General features: G+C 38.2%; 1 protein-coding gene and 1 long non-coding RNA gene across 2 annotated transcripts in view; both read left to right on the top strand.

The window, feature by feature from the left end:
- LOC112548167 overlaps positions 1 to 6953 on the top strand; it is a 7775-nt gene extending 822 nt beyond the window's left edge. The window contains exons 2-4 of the long non-coding RNA XR_003091977.1: positions 3345 to 3478; positions 5674 to 5734; positions 6216 to 6953. This is a non-coding gene — a long non-coding RNA (uncharacterized LOC112548167). The remainder of the gene's footprint in view (positions 1 to 3344; positions 3479 to 5673; positions 5735 to 6215) is intronic.
- Positions 6954 to 7113: 160 nt separating this feature from the next.
- Positions 7114 to 22020, top strand: SRSF11 (serine and arginine rich splicing factor 11). Its single transcript, XM_025192832.1, is given in 11 exon segments — positions 7114 to 7324; positions 7326 to 7481; positions 9081 to 9173; positions 11451 to 11500; positions 13537 to 13664; positions 15663 to 15744; positions 17175 to 17306; positions 17675 to 17764; positions 18871 to 18966; positions 20411 to 20549; positions 20659 to 22020. Coding segments are annotated over 11 exon segments (1275 nt in total). The 5' UTR covers positions 7114 to 7213; the 3' UTR covers positions 20857 to 22020.
- Positions 22021 to 22400: the final 380 nt, after the last annotated feature.

Genomic DNA, 22400 nt, shown 5'->3' with positions numbered 1-22400 from the left:
CCCCCCCACACACACACACTTCCCCCACATGAAAAAGAAAATCTTCCCATCCTTTTTGGATGTGAATTCCCATATTCAACACTGTATCCTGCTTTTAGTGTTTGCTTTGTACTGGACACTTTGTATTGAAATTTGGAGTATCAAAGAAGACAGAATGGGCTCATAATTGGAACGGGTAAACACTTTTTATGAACTGTGAGTTTTTAAATTGTTAATGGCTGAGGAAGAGTAATTTAGATGCCACAGACCTTCATTTTTTTTTTCTCCAGGAAGGCCAGAAACACCTTTTAGTACATTTAACTTGTTTAAAAAGTCATAAGTCTATTGCTGTTCTTGAGTGCCCAATAGTCATAAATTTTATCTTTACATCTTCTATGTATGTGGGGAATAGTGTCACTATTGTACAGATGCAACCAGGGCAGGTTGAGTGATTTGCACAAGTTCTGGTCAGTGCCTTACAGCCCCTGACATTAATTGCTATGCTATGGGACAGGGGTTGTCAACCAGGGGTATACGTACCCCTGGGGGTACTTAAACTGGTCCTAGGGGGTACGTGCAGGTGGGTGGGGATGAAGTGCCACCACCTCCCAGGAGCAGGGCCAGGGCGGGGCAAGGGCAGCAGTACCCCTCTGCGAGGAGGGGAAGCGAGCACCTGGCAGCTGCTGCCGCCACACACCAGCCTGGTAAGCTGCTCTGCCCTGCAGAGGGGCACCACTGACCTTGCCCCACCCTGGTGAGCTAATTCTTCACTCTTTTGCCTCACCATATACAAGTTTCCCTCATCCCCCACCCGCCCCATTTAGATGTGTTCACATGCATTTTGACTCTTCATCAGGTCCATCTCCTTGCTCAGCCATCTACTCATGTTCAGTTTCCCTTTCTCGCCAGCTCCTCGTGTCCTTGCTTCGTTTCAGGAAGACGTTAGGCCCAATTACGGGAGGCATGGAGTCCAAAGGAGAGAGACACACCTGGCTTTTGGTGTGAGGCTTAGCTTTTCACTCAGTTTTTGAGGGGTGCCTTAAGTCTAAAAGGGATGAGAACCACAGTTTTAGAGCTTCTCAAATAAAGCCTCTTTGTCCTGTCAAACTCTCCTGAAGAGAGACTAATTTCATCACAAAAAGTTATTAGACTAGGTTAGACTTGGTTATATTTTAACAGGTAGATTGATTTAACTAAGTCAATTTATATAATAACATAAATTACCAAGTGGAAGGTCTTGATTTAAATGTTCTTAGGAGGGCTTGGACTAGATAAGCCGAGGTCCCTTCGAACCTTAACTTCCTATGATTCTGTCTATTGTAATCAAAGTTTTTATTTGTACTTCAGTTCTTTTTTAAAGAGAGACTCATTCTCATTGGTTAATTTAACCATTAAAATGCACTGTTTTACAGTTAAATAGAAACTTTATGCCAGGATTTGGTGCACTTTCTTGCTACATAGCGGGGGGTACCTTACCCATAGGCATTTATTTAAGCAATGGTGTAACTTGTTATTTTCAGATTCTTATTAATTTTATTTAGTATGATATATATATACCCCCCCGAGTTTACTTATTTACTAGCTAATTTATTTGTTTACCCATTTGTTTTTGTTAAATAACTATTAAGTTAATAACTGACATTTAATTAAATGTACAATAGCATATAAAATATGTTAATAAATAAAACAGCCTTAAACCATGGTGCATCATAGAGTGAGGTCCTGATCCCTGTGATGACTTCAATCTCTTGCACCCAATAGTATAACCCCTGGGTCTCCTAGAACCTCAAACCATTAATACAGGATGCATCCTGTTGTCAGGCTCTGTATATTATTGACCCTGACTTCAGAAGTTAGATGTACTCCTGATTCTGTCATACAGAAATACACAAAATGCCTGTAGACTAAACATTTTGACAGATGTTTAGGTTAACATTCCGGATTCAGGACATTTAAATAAAATGTTGTATGAGGTTATAGTTAGCTTAGAGCTTTTATATTAAATTTCATTTAATTTAATTTTACCAGTTCTATTTTTAAAATTAAAATAATTATAATTTAAATAGCAAACCTCATTTTAAATATTTTTTTAATATATAAATTCAGTACTTTAATATGGTTCATGCTGATTAGGAGAGATATTATGACTTAATAACACTGCAAAATAGAATTTGTCTGTTTGCCAAGTATACAACTCATAGTATCTCTTATAAAAATGTTAGTGTCCCTAATGAGAGCTCTACAGAACTCATAATGTGGGCAAGAAGTGGAAAAAAAAAAAAAGTAAAGAATATTTTGTATACCTGGATCTTGTTTCATATCATAAGAGAAAATTATCAGAAATGTATTGCATAGGACTACTAATGCTGGAGCCTTCAAATGCATCAAATTGCATTACTGTTCTTACTGATATTCTTTCTGTCTCTGATAGTAATGGTTATATTCTTGAGTCTGATGGTCTTTGGCTTTTATGTTTACAGTAATCAGGGGTTAGGTGGAACAATCAAACACTGTTAAGCTAATATTAAATTCAGTTGCGTGTTTGTTGTTTGACAAAATGTTACCTTGTTCTCCACTTATTTTAAAGAGAGCTCTGATTGAAAGCCTAGCTGGCTTGTATTCAACACAGAGAGAAGCACCTTGAAGAACTGGTCTTACTACTGTTTCTGGACATTCATACAGTGGTAGTTCTTTCCTATGCTACCTGTTAACTCTGGCCATTGACTGTGCCTCATGTCCGCAGGTTTTCGCTGTAAACCATATTTCTGTCAGTTTGAAGGCTTGGCTACTGCAACACATTCTACATGGGCCTTGAAACTTCTAGCTCGTATGAGAGCTGGTTTTCCTTGGTGTAAACTGAGAAGAATCTTATCTTTGTTCCCTGTTGTAAACAATCTGCTAATTAACTTCTGAGCAAAATATGCTTCTTATAAAATCACGTGGCCTGTATCTTAAGTGTCTTGAGATCTTGTATCAAGGAAGAGAGTACCGGGAATACTAGTATCTTGTACTAGTAGGAGAGTACTTTGATTCATGTGTCCAGACAAGACATTCTGTATTGGATCTCTGCCTCTGGAATTTCATACTGATGCATGCTAATTTATTTTTGGATGTGGTCTGCTACCAACATCCTGCTTCTGCATCTTGTGGTTGTGATTCGTCAATATAAGTTTATCTTCAGTTACTGTGATTCATAGGAGAAGATACAAAACTGAAATCCCTATTACAGCTTGTAGGTTTAAACCTACTCTGTAGTGACCACAATTTTTTAGTCCTAAATTCAGTGAATGGATAAAAACAACCAATTCTGCAAATGAATTTGCTTTTGTTAACCCTATATCTAACACATTTCTTTCTTTTTTTAGTGATTCTCCTTTGCCTGTCTCATCACGTGTCTGTTTTGTAAAGTTCCATGATCCTGACTCGGCAGTTGTGGCCCAGCATCTGACAAACACTGTATTCGTTGACAGAGCGTTGATAGTCGTACCATATGCAGAAGGTTTGTGAATTGTTTAATGGCCTATGAAGCCATCATATGATGGCATTTTACTTCAGTATAATTCTGTAGAGTGAGGTTTAGTAGCATGCAAAACATCTGAGATTTATTAACATTTTGAAACCCCTGGTATACTGTCATTAGCCTCTGCATTAAAGGAACCCTATTTTTAGTAACAGTGGAAGCTGGAATATTTGTCTCTTAATATTTTCTATAAGAAATATCTTAATTTTAGATATTTAAGCAGAATTATTTGTAAATTATGCTCTTGATTCATTTAAGACATCGTCACCATAATTTAAAATACTTGTTTGCATAAGAAACTTTGTCTGAAAGATGACTTATTCAGCACTTGCACTTTTACATAATCTCTTCATGAGAGTTTTCTCTTTTGAGAGTGAATGAGAAAGTGGATTAGCAGGGTTTTTTTTGCAATGTCCTGATCCTTCATTTAGTTGAGAGAATCTCTGAAGAAACCCTCACCCTCACTCTAAATTCCAGTATACCAGGGGTTTGAATGATTGTTCTATAAACTGAAAGTGAGATCTTCCAAAAGGTGCCAAATGGGCACTGGGTATTAGATTTATTCCATGTTTTCTTGTTCAGCCTTGCTATACTTGATAGAATTTCACTAAATAATAAATTCTTCTCTCTGTTATTTGTGTGTGTGATTTTTGTAGTGGAGAAGGCAAATGCAAAGCCCTTCCAGATGACTGAAAAACAGTGGGTCCTCTGCAGCTACAGGGGATTCTAGACATTAACTAAAGGCCAGCAAGCACTCAAGTCCCCAAGTGTTTTCCTGGTGTAATCACTTGTTAACTCCATTTTCTTTTTTTCTTTTTTCTTTTCTTTTTTTTTATCTTTTATATTTTTAGGGTGTTACAGTAACTTGAAAGGCAATGAACAGGGGTTTTGGAACTTACCTTAATGTGCTGAGAAGAGAACACTTCTTACAGAAGTCTTATTAAACTCTTCTAGATTTACTTCAGAAGTAATTTATTTCAGATATGCTGTTTCTTGATTTACTTTAATTAATTTTCTCAAGTCTCATGAATACAGTAGAATCTCTGCAATTTAAGTCAGATTATAGTAATAAACCTTACGGTCTGTGGTCAGATCTTTGTCAAAGCAGCGTAATTCTAGTGGCTCTCTAATGAGGGCAGAGCAACAGGTTTGGCTTAAAAATAAAATTATAAAGAAATTAAGCACGTAAGTCTTAATTATTGATTTCTGAATTTGCAACATGACTTGTACTTCAGTTATTTTTCAGTGTACAGAATACCTTCCAAAAGTTGTAGCCTGTTTGCTGTAGTAAGCAGTGGAGTTTAAAGGAATCTCTCCATTTTTTTAATGACTATACTAAAGCATGCTGTCCATTTGTATTGGTAGCATTTAGATATTCTATGGGCCCCCTATTTAAGATTGTTAAACTGCCACACGTTACCGCTAAGTAATGTGATTTTTCTCTTAGTTAGTATAACTTTTTGTCCATTGTGCTTGATGGTGGATAAACCTGGCACATGCCCCATAGTTGCAAATCAGAGCATGCTAAAGATGCTATGATGCAAGTCTGGCATACACTAATATATTAGGGGGCCTAATTTGATAAAGGAGTTTCTTGTAGGCTGAGCAGCAGTTTGTAGCTCTTGTAATGTTCTTTGCCTAATTATATGGTGTATCACAATAGCTTGCTCTTCTCTACTTAAACGTGTCCTTTATTTTTTTGCCTTTGTACCTCTGTAGAATATAGTCTTGATTCTCCCAATGCTTAGGGTTCCAATTCAATGAGATACTTAAGCACAGAATAACAAGGTGCTTAAAATCACTGAGATTGCTCATGTGCTTTAGACACTCTTAAGTACTGTGCTGAACTGGGGCCCTTTAATTCTTATTGTGATATTCTGTGTTAATGTTCCCTTTTACTAAAGAAAATGTTAATTATTGCAATGAACATATGATAGTCCCCTCTATTGCAAGCACACACCAATTTTAGCATGTATGGGCGTTTCATGTTGGCTGTTGCTCTGTGTAAAGTCTACGGTAAGGTTTAGAATCAATTGTAATTATCACTGTGATATTCCTAGTTTTGAAGGACCTTTAAAAATTAAAGGTGGCTGTGGGGGGTTATTTAGGTTCTTTGGTTAATGTTTGTTTCTTTTGTCTGTTTCTTTTTCTTTCACTTCTACACATTCATGCAGTATTTCATGGTTCTAACAAAGCAGCAGTAAAAAAAAACTCTTGACGCATGAAAATTAACTGGTGAGGGGCCTCATTGCTTTTTTTTTAAATTGTAGTTTTATATATTCTAAATATTTTTAAAACTTAGAGGATCAAATGCATGATTTTTTTTAATGAATGCAGATCTTCTATGAGGTGTCTCGAGATAAGTCTGAGAGGATTTGTGTTTAGATACCAGAAATGTTGTAGTCTCAATAAATTGAAATGTTTAGATATAATTTATATCCTCCGAGACATAATTTTGCATGCAAAATTACCCCATAATCTCTGTAGGTATGTTAATATATTACTGCATTGATGCCCTTTATCTAAATGACCTTTTTCCCCCCCTCTCCCTCCATAACTTTTGGTATCTAAATTGATGACAGCTCAATGACCAAGCAAGATAACAGTGCTGTGTATTATACATTTGTTTATATTATCGGCACTTCTCAGTATAGGTGGAAGGAACCATTACCTTTATTTAACAGTGGTTTTTCTTTTTTGTTGTTGTGTTTTACAGTTCTTTTCCCTGGTTCAGCCTGAACTATATACCAGGCCCTGCTGAAAATACCACCCAACAGTTTTCTTCTGCAGCTTATCCAGTTTCTCTTAAGTGCCCTGTACATATTGTATGTTTTATGATGAGATGCAGTTTCTTAATATGTATTACAGAAACACTACTGGTATTTGCAAATATATAGTAAAATTGTATTATTGAACTCTCATTTGGGGGCTTGGGCACATTAACAGATTAATCCATCTGTATAGGGCTTTTGCTGTTGGATAGAATACAAATTATCCACATAAATACTTGTTTCATAGTAGGACCCTTAAGATTTGTTCTATGTGCAGAATAGGTAGTAAACTCAGACACTTGTCTTAGTTGGCTACAAGAGTTTGGGCTGGAAGTTTCTTCTGAAATGACAGTATGTAGTAGCAACCTTGGTACAGTAAACATGGCACATATTGGAACATATGCATTTTACTGCACAGGTAAGGAATGTGCCACAATGTACTGTATATACACATCCACCCACACATACACAGCGTGTATTTGGAGATCTGCAGAGACTTTCATGTTCATTTGATGAGTCAGCAAAAGCCCTACGCTTGATTCAGCAAAATATTTCCTTACCTTCTCTTAATTTTTACAAAATTTGTGTGGTAGGTGTAAAAGAAATCATAGTGAACTGTACCATATTATTAACCCCTAAATCAAACTTTTTTTGTCTTGTGTATCTTGATTTTTCTGTGTGCTTTATAGTGAAGCAGCCGACACGAGTCGTTGTTCATAAAACAGCTTTTGAAAGTTGAGAGCACACCCCTGGAGAACCGACTGTGCTTGCTTACGTTTGGTTCATGACTTAAAAATCGAGTACAGGTGATGAAATCTTGGCAGTGTTAACAAAAAAGTAGTGTGTATTGTGCTATTTTTTGCTCTAGAAACTTAACCATTTGTAGAGAAAAAGGAACAGTCAAATTTTCACACATTGAAGTTTCATTCTGACATAAAATTTAATGATAAATATTAATAGACATCAAGCTTTGTATTTTAGCCAACATAAGTACTTTCAACAAACTCAGGTGGTCTATCAGGGAGACATTTTCTGGGTGTATTTGTGTATTTTCTGACCATGAGATAGAATGCATTCTAATGCAAGGCTGTTTCTCTGCAGGAGTTATTCCTGATGAGACTAAGGCTTTGTCTCTCTTGGCACCAGCTAATGCTGTGGCAGGTCTGCTGCCTGGAGGTGGACTCCTGCCTACTCCCAACCCACTTTCTCAGGTAGGTTTTCATATTAGATTTGAGTGATACAAACGCTATATTTATCTATAGTCTGCCAGACCTTAACAGCATTTATGCACATACATTTGTCTGCTCCAACGAGCCGCGCTAGATTAATCGAGTCTGCTCCACATGCAAGCTTGATGCACATTTTGCCATTTAGACAGATGTACGCGCCAAAGCACTGGGGACTTTTAAAAGCGGCACTGCTGTGCAAGCATGTGTACAAATGCCCTAACTTACTTGGTTGATACTTTCTTGGCTTAAGTATGTATAGCTTGCAAGAAGAAAATTGGCTACGTGCTTAATTAATTGACATAGTGATTTAGTTATAAATATTTATCTACAGTGCTTTCAGTCATCTGGCATGCTGAACTGTGTGGTGCTAGAGTGACAAGCTTCTAGGCAGAAGACATTTTTATTTTTTTTATCATTCTCAATGCTTCCAGTACAGTTTCTGATAACCTGTATAAATCTTATAATTTCTAGCCGTGGAGAGGATGTGCTTGGTGCCAAACTATTCTAATGCTCTTACCAGAGTTTTATATTGCAGCAGTTTCTCAGTTTTATGTCTCTTTACATTAAAACTATCAAATCTCTTGGTGTACAGAATTGACTATAGGTACAAGTATCACTTGAAGCATTAGTTTCTTCCAGCACAGTCTGAAATATGCTTTACTGTGGAATTAGCTTAGTACAAGTATGTATACAGGCATCATTGGAAAGTGTAATGGTGCCTAACTCTTAGATTCCTTTTTAAATCCATACCACCCAAGCTGCTATTGCCTGTCAGTAGGACTTGGGAGTCTTAACTCTATCAGGCTCCTTTAAAATTTGAGTTTATCTTTGCATAGAATTATATTTAGAGATTTAAGTGCATGCATTTGTATGTGGTTATTTTAAGCTGGAGTTAAGGTGCATACTTGGACAGGGAATACATTTACTGAGTATGTTAAATCATAGGTCCTTGTTTCATTAAAAAGAAAAATAATTTCTTCTGTCTTTTTTTAAATTGATTTTTACTTCTAAAATTGCTGCAAATTGTTAGTTATAGGGTGTGAGGTTGTTGCATGGCAGCTACATAATTGTTCGCTAAACTATAATCTCTCAGCAGTCAAAACCTACTGACAAGATGCATTTACGGAGACATACAGAACCTTGTATTGAGAGTGATGAATGAGGAGGAAAGAAATGTCAGTTTGCAGTGCTCGCTATGAGTTGTTTTAACTTTTAAATATAAACTACTCGCTTAGAAATCAATACAAAAAATGTATTGAAACCCTACAGTAAAATTTTAGAGTAACTTTCTGACATAGATTGTTACCTTTTAAATGTTTTTGAATATAATAGACAAAGCTTTCCCTGGTTCCCCCTCCCATTCTCAGGGGGGACTGGAGGAAATAATGTCTTGAATACCTTGAGTAGAAACTTTGATATTTCTCATTTTGCAAATTTATGTTTAAAAGAAACACAGGGTACTCTTAGTGACCTTCTTGTGAAAGGATTTGCCATATATGGAGTCATGTATTGAGTTTTAGTTAGGAATCCATATAATATCTTGGATGATAGATGTTAATTGTACCATTGTGTATGTTACAGATTGGTGCTGTTCCTTTAGCTGCTTTGGGAGCTCCTGCTCTTGATCCTGCCCTAGCTGCACTTGGTCTTCCTGGAGCAAACTTAAACTCTCAGGTATAAAATTCACTGTTTTATGTAATGTCTCTGGCAGACTTAGGATCTCATCATCATGGAGTACCTCCAATATTCACTGTTGTGTTAAGTCACTGATTCAAGATCTGGACTAACCACATGTAATTCTGAATAGGTGCTACAAAAACATTGCTGTACCAAGAGACCATTGAGGGCTTAGAGCACAGTCTTCAAATGGTGTATAACACTGGTCAGCAACCTTTTCAGGCTACAGACTATAATGACCCAGTTTGGGTTGGGGCAGGTTCTGGGACCCAGCTCCAGCCAGCTCTTTTTCCCGGGTTGGGGAGAACAAATGTCACCAAAGCTACATATTTACAGGCCAAACTGAATGGCTCTGTGGTCCAGATCTGGCCTGTACGATATAGGTTGCTATGTAGCATTGAGCTAGCTCTACTAGACTTTAACATGTCAGATAATAAATTAATGGGGGAAAATATTGAAAAAATATTTCATTGGTAGAGCAGCACTAACATGTTTTGAACATAATAACATTCCATCCAAGGATTACAGATGGCTTTTTAAATCCATAGATTTGGAAAGATCATGCAGGTTTCTGATGATATTGTAGAGTTTCTGAAACAGTGCTTTTATGGAAATAGGTGGGAAAATTCATAAATAATCATCCTAAGTAGCACTTGCGTAATGGATCTTATGTTGACTCAATGTGTCATCACTGTCAGCTTGTATGCTAGAGCAGTCCTGCATGCTGGTTCTGGTGCTAGTGCAGATCAGGCTCATAGACAGGCCATGTATGCTGGATCCAGAATGTAAGGCCTGTCTAGCATACTGTATTATACTCCTCATGCAGCATATGCCCTATGCTGGGTGCATGCTGCACATGGGCCCACGTGAATTTGATAACCTTGATTTAGATAGTTTCATTGTGTGCTGTCTTTAGATCTTACAACAAAAATGAATATGTTGATCATAATGACATATTTTTACAAACAGAAGTTAAACCATTGTAACTATATAACTTTGAAGCTGTTTTTCTTTCTGGTGGCTTATCAGGCTGATGGCAGTGCAGCTTGTATGGTTTGTCAGTTCAGCAAGCATTACCTATGGGAATGAATTAGGAAGGCAATATACTGGCTGTTAATATGCCAAGTCTAGCAAGCAGCCTTAAGTACAGGTTTGTGAGACCTGGATTTTTTCTAAGAACAGAAAAGTCTTAATTTCTAGATTAGTTGATACACTACCAAAACAGTTCCCGTCTCATTCCTTGCTCTAAGTATGTGTCTTAGAGATATCTGTGCCAGATCAGTGTCTTATTAAACCATAAGGACATAATTTATAGACACTATGAACGGTTGAGAAGAGTGTCTTGATTCCTTCCTGGAAAGATGCTAATAATGGTATGGACATTCATTAAGGGTATGGACATTCATTTTTATATCGCTATAAAGTGCTTTACAAAAATGGACTTAAGGGGGTAGACAGATGTTTTAAACCATGGATGGAGAGCTACAAAAATCATCTCAGAGGCATGCTCTCCAGCTAGGGGGCTGCTGTTTTGCTCTTCCTACCCCCAGGGGAACTTCTCAGTGAACTCTTCCTGCTGCTGCTGTCACTAGAGGAGCAGAAGATTTTCCAGCTAATCCAGCAGGAGTTGTGGTAGTGGGAAGAACTTCCATGGCCTTGCATCAGTGGTGGCGGCAGTGGCACCTGTTCCTGCCAGTGCTGCTGCTGCAAGAACACTAGCAGCAGCTGGAAGAACACTGGCAATAGGTTGGAGGAGGCAGAGAGAGTGAGTAGAGGACTGTGGGGTTGTTGGAGGACCAAGAAGACTCCCTGTAGTACTACATGCAAATAGACAGCCATTGCATATGGGGCTGCAAAAGGACTTAGTACTATAGAAGATCCTTTTTGCAAAAGGAACACTTGTTGCAAATCTGCCATTTTGGTTGTACTACAGTCTACAGATGGTATGCATATCTGTCCACTAGTTTTTGGTAGCGCTACAAATGTGCTTGTAGTGCCAGAAATGAAGTGGCTGCCGATGTCCTAACTGGCATGTTAAAAGGAAAGCACTTAAGGGTTATGTGGTCTTCCTGGAGAAATGGCTATCTTCTGAGAAGGAACAGTCAGCATATCTTGCCGAAACAAGGATTTCAAAACAGAATGAGGGCATATTAATGCCTGAGGCTTTTTTCAACCATAAGCACTTCATGCTCTTGCTTGTTCCATGTGTATTCGAGCATGTTTAGAATGCATATTTCTTGAGCACGCTTCTAAATATGGTTTTATATTTTTCAGTCTCTTGCAGCAGATCAGCTACTAAAACTTATGAGCACAGTGGATCCAAAGTAAGATTACTAATATTATTGATAATATACTAAGATTACTGGTATCTTCAACTTGTTATATTGCAGTACACTTAATCTTGGGTTATCATCTTATATTACTTGGTATTTACCCCATTTCTTAGGTCTAGCCAAATAGAGTGAGATAAATTGTCTTTCTACAAAGCCCACAACAGAGGTTTTGTCTGTTGAGGATGAGGTACAGCAAGGGGGCTCATCTTGTCTAATGTATTTGTGGTAGAAAATTCAGTTTGAAAAGAAGCTGGGAGTGACTAGGGTTTTGATATTGCTAAATTTGAGAAATAGTCCAGAATCAGCTTGATGAAATTTAATAAATCTTTCTAGAAAAGAGAAATCACATGCACAAGTATTTTAATGGTGAGCAACTGGTTTAGCAGCACATGTGCAAAAAAGGATCTGGGGAGTATATATCATCCCTTTTCTGGACTCTCCAGGAATAAGAAATTTGGAAAACGTGCCTGTTAAGAAAATTTGAAGGAATTCTGGGTTTATTTGGTATAGAGAAGAGAAGACGAAGTCATGAAGAGTCTTCTATTTATGTAAGAAGTTGCTATAAAGAGGGCAGTGATCAGTTGCTGTCTGTGTCCACTGAGGGCAAGTAGGAATTTGCATTCAATTTTGCAGCAGAGATTTAGGTTAGATATTAGATCTTTCAAACTATTTTTATAGTTAAGCACTAAAACAGGCTACATAGAGAAGTTTGGGAATTTTGTCCAGTGTAAGTTTTTAAGGACATTACATAAATGTTTTTCAGGCACAGTTTTAGAGCGTAGGGACAGAGTTATGTGACTTAGGGGTGGGAGATACCGCCATATTTTTACAAGTCTCCAATCTAATTTCTGAGAACAAGATGCTAACATGGAGGTCTTCCTTGTATGGGTGAAGCACTTCCAGTTTGTTTACTGTGTCCTCTGAGGAATTACCCTTTCACTTGTTCAACCTCAAGACCCCTACTTTTGCAAAAATACACAAAGTGACATTAGAAATGGGAGTCTGCTCAAAATAGCATTTGGAACCTTTTGCTGTTTGCACATTGGTGCAATAAATGCTAAAGTAAGATGCCTTGTACCTCTGCCAGCACATAGCAGCTTTCAGAATCTACAGTATATCAGTGCTCCTTTAGTGAGAGCTTGCAGGATGAGGGGCCTATGATATAGTTATACCAGTATGGCAATGAGTACCATATTTCTTGCATACACACACACACACCAGAATAAAATACACTAAAATAAATACCAGAATAAAATACACCAGAATAAAATACACTAAAATAAATAATACACAATAAAATAATACTTGTTTTTGAAAGGCAGAACGAAGAAGAAAAGATAGCTGCATAGAAACATGACGGAGCCTAATATTCAGCTGACTTATCCTTCTTTTCCTGTTTCAGTAAAGCTGAAACCCTAGCCATTACTGAAGACTAGTCTATGTGGGTAGATTTGTGATTTTGAAAAGAGCTAAATAGTCTCCAAGGCTCTGAGATAGGAGAAAAGAGACCAGGAGCAGCTAGCAGACAGCAAGATTACCCTAAGAAAGGCTGGTTTGATTAGTGGAACATCGAAACTTACCAAGGAGAGATGATTGTTAACACCTTGAAGTGAAGAACAGTGAGCCATTACATCAGTTGACATCCTCAGCTGCCTGCATAGTAATGCAACAGCTGCTGCACTGTGGAGCAGGAATCAAAGCAGGGTGCTTCTATCCTGGCCAGAAAATTGGCTTCCCTGCTTAATACATGAACCCCAGTTTTTGGAGGGGGCTGCTTTTTGAGGGGGAAAAGTACATGTGGTATGAGAGACAATACAGTGCATGTCACATAGACTCATAAGGCTGGCACAGTACTTTGTTTCTGAGCAGCAGGGAGACCCAGAGGGAGATTATGACTTTCAGTTGAGATTCCTTCAAAGACACCTCAGTGCTTTGGGTAGGCTGCAAACTGACTGGTTTGTGCTACATTTTTGTATTCAACAATAGTGAATTTTGAAATTTTATTTTAACATAATGGCTTGTTCTAGGTTGAACCATGTAGCTGCAGGTCTTGTCTCACCCAGCCTGAAATCAGATACCTCCAGTAAAGAAATAGAGGAAGCTATGAAAAGAGTACGCGAAGCACAGTCACTCATTTCTGCTGCTATAGAGCCAGGTAATTGAACTTTTAAAAGTGAAATTAGTGTATTGTTATTAAACACAATTTTTGGCAACATAATAGATAAAGATTTATAATGTGCAAAATGATTTAATACTTTGTTGTTTATGAATTAGTTTGTACTGTATAGTGTTTTTATTTTCCTGTAGAAGATAAAAATATGTCATTGACTCACCAAATGTTCAGCTAAAGCACACTTCTTATTCTGGGCCAGTGATGTTCAGTCTCTGGTCCCATGCTCTAGTTCCCATGTGTGGGGTTTGTCCACCCGTGCAGTCTGGTGCATGGGCCCACAACATCTGGACTGTGGCAGCCTCCTATCGGTCTGGAAATTTTGTAGTGGAGCAGTGGGGGCAGCAATAATTGCCTGGGAGTAATTAACAGGGTGTAATTATTTTAAATCACTGGTCAGGAAACTTCGATTTAATCACTGTTTTCTACAAAAAGTGCATTCTTGTTGTTTGATGATAACCTTCATTAAAATATTCTCAAACAGGGTCTCTTACAGCCTGGCAAGCCTGCCATGATAGGTGTCCCTTCTACCATACCATTCCCTCACTAGATCTCAAATCAGTGGAGGGGCTATACTCAAACTTATCCCTCAAGACTTCTGGAATAGTCTGCTGAAAATGTTTCTCTTTTGTTTCTACTGCCTCTCCCTCCTTGCTTTTATTTCCAGACTCCTCCTCCTTGCCCAGATCTACTCCACCCCCAGAAATCCTCTATTCATTTAACTTCTTGAAACTTTGCACTTTTAGAGAGAGGTAAGGGCTTGACTGTGTGTACACAAACTTGAACAGAGACAACAGGGCTCATGGGTAGGTAATCAGGTCTGTTAACTTTTATCTCTCATCTCCATATACTGCTGTTAACAAGGATGTTACCTCTGGAGAGACAAATCCACAGTTTGAGAACTGAAACTAAGTATCACAGAGATTCTTAATGGGATCTTCTAGATTGAGCACTGAGTCGCATTGGGCTCAGTGGTGTTCTTTAATTTTTACTAATCTATAGAGGAGCTTCTGGGAACCCCATAAGATTGGGCCCCTAATATAGTCCATGGCCTGTTGTGACCTATTTATAAAACTTTTCTAAAAAGGTTACATGAATATATGGTCTCAAATATACTGTATATAATTAGAAGTTATAGTCCCTATTCCATGATAATATCTTTGAGCTTTAACATATTTTAAATTAAAAATACCTTTATGTAAAGGTTTTGTTTTTTTTTAAATGCATCTTAAAAATACAAAAAAACCGCAGCTAAATAAAAGTAAAATCTTATTTAAATAAAAATCCATTTTTTTAATTGTTGATTTGTATCCACCCTGGCAATTAACACTGCTACTGCTCCCCCACCACCAAATTTCTTGGCCTGTGGACCAAAAGTTGAGCACCACTCTTTTAGGTTGGTTGATTGGACACTGGGTGGAGCAAGCTGGAGAACAAACAGGAATAAGTTTATGCATGTTTTGGAAAGAACTTATGTTTTGAAGATGAACTCTATTACCAGTTTTTGCTGAAAACATCAGGTGCTTCCAAGAATGTGAACTCTGGTCTTATTAATTGTTGGGGTTTTTTCGCTGTAGAGACTCCTGTAAAGGAGCCAAAAATGGCATTGAGAGGTTTCCTAGCTTCAATTGAATTAGCAAGGATGTTGAAACTTTAATATCAAAGTTTTTTTTCTTTCAACACTAGTATCAATGTAACTTGAATCTTCATTAGTTTGATGAAAAATCACTTTGCCAAATAAGGTTTCATGTTACAGCTGTGTTAGTTATTTGCTAGTCTTCCGGTAACATCTTCTGAGAACCAGAATGACGGACCCAAATTTCTACTATAAAGAGATAAGAACAAATAAACAAAAAATAGCAACCCGGTAGGCTTTCTTTTTCTTTGTCTTGTCAGCACCGTTGTTTTTTCTCTTATGGATCTCCTTGAAAACTAACAGCTTTATTTTGTTTTTGCATTAACATTTTTCCATTTTAACACTAGATAAAAAAGATGAAAAACGAAGGCATTCAAGATCACGATCACGATCGCGGAGGAGGAGAACTCCTTCTTCTTCTAGGCACAGGTAAAATTGATTGATAATGTAAACAAGTCAAACTGTCTGAAATAATTCCAATTACCTTTAAAAACTAAGCTCTTCTCATACAGAGAAGGTTGATAGTTGGTCAGTGTGGGGTATGCGAGTAAACCCAACTTCTGTAGCATGCTAGGAACCCGAGTTGGAAAATGACTTTGTAGAACAGACTCGAACTGTATTGAGCATAAGGAGCTGCATGGGCATCTTCCAAAAGCTGCATAGGGTTGCCTGCTGACATCTGGTTCCAAGCAAATGAGTAGTTTCTATCAGTGCAACTCAAACAAAATGAGTCTCAATGTTTTTATTCACTATACTGATTCCCTTATATTGCAGAGTTCTGATACTTTAAATCTGCCCTCTCTTTCATTTTTACTTCAGTATTCCAGCGGTCCTGGTCATCACTTGCCTAGATTTTTGCATCCCCTTTCTAAAGTGACCATATTTTCAAAGTCCAGCAATGAGAAGTTGGAAGTTCTGTAACAATGTACTTTTGAGATGGGACATATTCATTTTTTTTTTTTTTTTTTTTAAAGCATATGTGCTGATACTATTTCTGATTCAACAATGGCATGTGCTTATTTCAGAGTAGATAATTCTCCCCCCCACCGCCACTCCAAAAGCAAAACTTTAGTAAAAGTATTAGTCTTTCATTTGGCTTCACTCCAAACACTGTTTGTTCCACTGAATGCTGTTTCATGGCATTTCGTTTAGAACGTCTTCAAAAAAACAAACAAACCTCTGAAAACGTTTTTCAGTTAATCTGGTGTAAGGCTGGGATATTTCAGGTGTCCTGACAAAAAATACTTGCATTGTTCCATAAAACTGGGACGTACGGTTACTACATATATTTGGTCTCCAGACTGACCTTGTACCAAAATAGTCTGTCCAGTGCCTCTCCACATTACTCCATCTCTTCATACTGCTTCACTGTTTCCATAAATCTTCTGCATTAAGTCTCTGAAATGCATTGCTGCTGCTTGTCTTTGACCGGTCTGCCAGTGTAGCTGGAACATGTGAACAAGTACTATTTTCCCCCCTGCCCCTTGGCTCTTGATTCTGTATCTGTTTCTTCTGTATTGCTATTATGCCTCCTGCAATACGTGACCAGCAGTCACTTGATCATTTTCAGATTATTCCTCAAACCTTTGCGGTCAGTCAGTGTTTTTCAGCCACCATAGGAAAGCTTGCTTACTAAATCAAATAATGCCACCCAGTTTGAAGTATCTGTTGCTTATCCACCTCATGCAGTTGTGACACCATTTTTTTCTGTAACTTGTCTCAGAAATGGCATTAACCGTACATGCTCTGTCATCTGAACATTTTGTTGCACGTGGCATCAGTATTTGACACAGCTTCTAAATAGTATGTCTTGGGTCAAATCTATATTTGTAATTCTGCCATCAATGTACTGTTACTAGACGATCAAGAAGCCGATCGAGGAGGAGGTCCCATTCAAAGTCAAGAAGCAGGCGGCGATCTAAAAGTCCAAGGCGGAGGAGGTCTCATTCGAGAGAGAGAAGCAGAAGATCTAGGAGCACATCCAAAACCAGGTAATGCCCTCATGAAATCTCTGAATGTAAAAAGGACATGAAATTAATTTAGCAAAAGAAAATCAGTGCTTGGGAATATTTGATGACCTTGTTACTAATAGAGTGCTGCAAGTTAGCAGTCTGAACTCTGATAGTTACTTACACGATGAGATAAAATGAACTTGCTAACTCCTATACCTTGTTAATTTTGTATGAAGTCTGTGTTTTCCCTGTAAATGCCCAATGTTTAGCACCTAAAGAAACATGACTTCATTTTCATAGGGGATAAGCAGCTCCTATTGGTTTAAGTGCAAAATATGGATGCATTTCACACTTGAAAATTGTAAAACCTGAGTGATTTTGAAAATCTTTATTTCATTCACTTAAAGGGATAAAAAGAAGGAAGAGAAAGAAAAGAAACGTTCTAAAACTCCACCAAAAAGCTACAGCACAACAAGACGATCTAGAAGCACAAGCAGGTATAGTAATTTGTTCCTTAGCTCTGTTTCCAGTGTAAGATATAATGGTATTGCTGCAAGAAGTGTTGTTAGCCTGGTTTGGGCAATGTCTAATGCTGAGCCTCTCAAAGAAAGTGGGGAGATTACTCATTTGCTAGGGAGCATTGCTATAAATTGTGAATTAGCACTTCAGCTAGGCTTACAAAGGTGCTTACAGAAACTGCAGTGAAACTAGACCCTTTTAAGTCTAACTTGCAGCTCCCATTTAAAAGTAGTAGTATCCAGTGGGAGGAGAATCAGTCTTGTGCCAGAGCCTTGATACCAGCAACTGTCTGGTGACCCTGGCTCTGACAGCTCTGTGGTTTTTCAGACATGAATTTTAGCACAAATAAGACTGAGCAAGTGGTGCTGGACTTGGAAAGGTTGAGAACCCAGGTTCTCATCCTTTGTTGTGATTGCTTGAAATGAGAGATGGACCCTCACTTATTTTGCTCACTGCCAAAGGGGAAAATATTGTTTCAAATAAGCACTTTTTAAGTATATCAGCACAATGATCCCATTCTTTTCTCTACTGTATGATGCACTTAATTTTTTCCCTTAAGTTTACTTGAAGTTATAACTTTAACACTGAAAATAGATTCCTGCTCTTTGCATGGCAAAATGAATATTGAGCTTTTCAGGCCTTCTGGGTTATTTTCAATGTACAAGATGAACTCGCTTTTGTGAGACTCTTTAAAATGCTTCTAGAGCTCATTACTTGTGTTTACAAGTCAAAACTCTTTTCCAATTGAGCAGAAACTCTACCTGATAGCTGAAAATCAAGCTCTTTATCTGACTCCTGTTACACTACCTACAATAGTCTGTAATAGGATCTTAGCTGAAAATTTATTTAATGACAGGGCAAATAAACATAATACAGCTTGCCCTTCATATCCACAGCTGCCTTGTCTTTATAGTGCTCCTAATCACAAACTACTTCACAGTAAAACAAGCAGACATCTTTGTAGGGCAGTGCTCCTTTAGAGTTCAGATAAGTGCCTGTATAAACGTTCTCCATAGAAATGTTGTAGTTTATTAGAGCATTAACGTTGATATGTTTTGGACCACTTCCTCTTCAATGCCTATAGAGAAAGACGGCGCAGAAGAAGCAGGAGTGGAACAAGGTCACCTAAAAAGCCAAGGTCCCCTAAAAGAAAACCGTCCCGATCTCCATCTCCAAGAAGGTCAGTGTGCCTGAAAGCCCCTGAATTTAATGTTTCTCTCTCTCTCTCTCTCTCTCTTTCAAAGGTATGTCTGGGGAATAAATGCTGCATGCTTGTAATTCTTGAAGAGCAGTGGCAGATGTAGTTATAGGCAGTCCAGTTTAGGGAATTTCTTGCATTTCACCATAGCTTCAGTGAGAGATGGAGGTCCTGATTTTTTGGATTGGTTTCTCAAACTAGCGAATGGAGTGGGGGGGTGTTGGTTTTTGAAAATAAACTGGTTCATTCAGTCCCACTTGGAAAATTTCCATACACATAAGGTGGTTAGCATCAGGATCAGAGAACAGTAATAAATGGTTCAATGTCTAGTTGGTAGCTGGTATCAAGTGGAGTGCCCCAGGGGTCGGTCCTGGGGCCGTTTTTGTTCAATGTCTTCATCAACGACCTGGAAGTTGGCATAGAGTGCACCTTCAGCAAGCCTGCAGATGACACCAAGCTGGGGGGAGTAGTAGATACGCTGGAGGGTAGGGCTAGGATTCAGAGTGACCTAGACAAATTGGAGGATTGGGCTAAAAGGAATCTCATGAGGTTCAACAAGGACAAGTGCAAAGTCCTGCACTGAGGAAAGAACAATCCCATGCACTGGTACAGGCTGGGGGCTGACTGGCTGGGCAGCAGCTCTGCAAAAAACGACCTGGGGGTGACAGTGGATAATAAGCTGAATATGAGCCAGCAGTGTGCCCTTGCTGCCAAGAAGGCTAGCGGCATACTGGGCTGCATTGGTAGGTGTGTTGCCAGTAGGTCAAGGGAAGTAATTATTCCCCTCTATTCAGCACTGGTGAGGCCACATCTGGAGTACTGTGTTCAGTTTTGGGCCCCCCACTACAGAAAGGATGTGGACAAATTGGAGAGAGTCCAGCGGAGGGCGACAAAAATGGTGAGAAGGCTGGGGCATATGACTTACGAGGAAAGACTGAGGGAACTGGGCTTATTTAGTTTAAAGAAGAGAACACCGAGAGGGGACTTAATACCAGCCTTCAACTACCTGAAGGGGGGTTCACAAGAGGATGGAGCTAAACAGTTTTCAGTGGTGGCAAATGACAGAACAAGGAGCAATGGTCTTAAGTTGCATCAAGAGAAATTTAGGTTAGATATTAGGAAGGATTTTCTCAGGAGGGTAGTAAAACACTGGAACAGAGCGGTGGTGGAAGCTCCATCCTTGGAAATTTTTCAAACCTGGCTAGACAAAGCTTTGGTGGGGATGATCTAGTTGGGGATGGTCCTGCTTTAAGCAGGGGGTTGGACTAGATGTGACCTCCTGAGGTCCCTTCCAACCCTAACTTTCTATGATTCTGTGATTGCAATTGTATTTGTGGAGTATAAGTTTAGATTACAGTGAAAGTCTTCAGTTGAATTTTAGCTATATGCTCATATTTCTCAATCTCTTAATGTATTCTTGTCCTAGACATAAAAAGGAAAAGAAAAAGGATAAAGAAAAAGAGAGAAGCCGAGATGAGAGAGAACGGTCAACAAGCAAGAAAAAAAAAAGCAAAGACAAAGAGAAGGATCGAGAAAGAAAGTCTGAGAGTGACAAAGATGTAAAGGTATGCTTAAAGTATGGCTTGGCTATGCTGCCTCTATTTAACACAGTATTGAACTTTGCTTAAGAATCTTGAGGCACATTTTACTTTTTTTTTTTTCATCTCTGCAAAGCAGGTTACAAGGGATTATGATGAAGAAGAACAAGGATATGACAGCGAGAAAGAAAAAAAAGAGGAAAAAAAAGTGGCCGAATCTGCTTCCCCCAAAATCAAAGAGTCTCCAGTGGATAAAGGAAGTGGAGATGGAGCAAGAGAATCCAAAGTAAATGGGGATGATCATCATGAAGAGGACATGGATATGAGTGACTGAAAGTTGCCTTTGCTGTGAATGCAGCTGCAGACGTGCATCAGTGTCATTCCTGTGTGATTCTTTTATGCTGTACTTGTTTAATCCTAAATTTAGATGTATACAGCTCTAAACTATTAATGGTTGTAAAGCTCCTGATATTAATTTACATCAAAAGCTTTATAAAAAGTGGTCCATGGGTAACCATTCTTGTATGGCCAAATGGGATTGGGTAGCCAAGCAGTTCTTACTAACTTGGTACTGTTTCAAGCAAAAGTGAAAAGCTGCATGCATCTACAGCAGGCATGGGTTTTTTATGTTGTATGATCTCCTTTAGTAAATCAGCTCACTTATGATAGTGTTTCTAGAGTTTGATTCATTGCAGTAATAGAGCAGTATAGGGAATGCACTGACTGCATGTTAATTGTGGCAGAAACATCCTAAATGTTCTAAAACTCCTACGATATATGATGGATCTACTAAAGGTCTTAAGTGTGACTACACGAAAAAGATTGTTACATCTGGAAATAAGCATTCTGATCTAGGTAGATGATCTTTTTTGGCCATGTGGCTGAACGTTTTTTGTGGATTTTGTTTGGCTTTGACAAGGTTAAAATGCACTAACCTTTTTGATGGCTTTTTTACCCAAAGCCATCTTGGGCAGTGAAGAGTAGCATACTTCAGTGGTTCCTAACTTTTCCTTCTCTTAAGCGGGGGAAGGTAAAATTTCCTAATGTAGTAATGCAGAATCTCCACCTGCCTAGTGTCCAGTCATTAGAGGTTGCTTTGTGCAGTTTTCATAACCCAGTTTTTTACTTTAGGTTTTACTTGTTCATGAGCTAAACACATTGCAGAAAGGTAGTGCATTTTAAAATTGACCTTTGTATGCTTTTAAAAGCAAGTCTACTTGATAATGTACTTTTTACTTGATCTCAAGTTGTATAAACTAATAAATTTTGTGTTTACTGTCACTGCAGTAGTAATCTTATGCACACAGTGATTCCATGTTATGCAAAGTAGTTAGGCAAGCTGTTTTCTTAGTTACAGAAGTTTTTGGAGCTATTACTTTTGTGCAGGTAAAAACAAAAGTAGGCTACAGTCTGTGCCATGTTGATGTACAGTTTCTGAAATTGTTTTACAAGACTTTGATAATAAAACCCTGAAACTCATGCTCATGTTCCTGTAAAACTGTAGTTGTATTTATTTACACCATTGAATGTATGAAATTACCTCATTTATTGAGTTGACCTTCCCCCCTCACTCACCTACTTCAACAGGATCGTAGTTTAAAGTCATTCTTTATAATTAGTGTACAAGCAGTGAAGAAAACTGTTAAGCCTGTTTCAATGCAGCATGTATCTTATTTTATTTTACCTTAATTGTGGATGAAGGGAATACGCCTAAATGGGACCCTAGAGTATCATAGGATAAGTACTTAAAATATGTATTTGTAAAAAAAAAAAAATGTATTTTCATTGAAATATAAACACTTTCATCTTTTATCTTCTCCAGAATGGTAATGGAAGACTAGCAGAAACAGTAAGGAGAGGAAAGCTTTGAGTATCTAC

The sequence above is a fragment of the Alligator sinensis genome, unplaced genomic scaffold (assembly GCF_000455745.1).
Source record: "Alligator sinensis unplaced genomic scaffold, ASM45574v1 scaffold1052_1, whole genome shotgun sequence".
NCBI lineage: Eukaryota > Metazoa > Chordata > Crocodylia > Alligatoridae > Alligator > Alligator sinensis.
The sequence above is the reverse complement of the archived record's forward strand: the minus strand, read 5'-3'. Positions and strand labels throughout refer to the sequence as shown.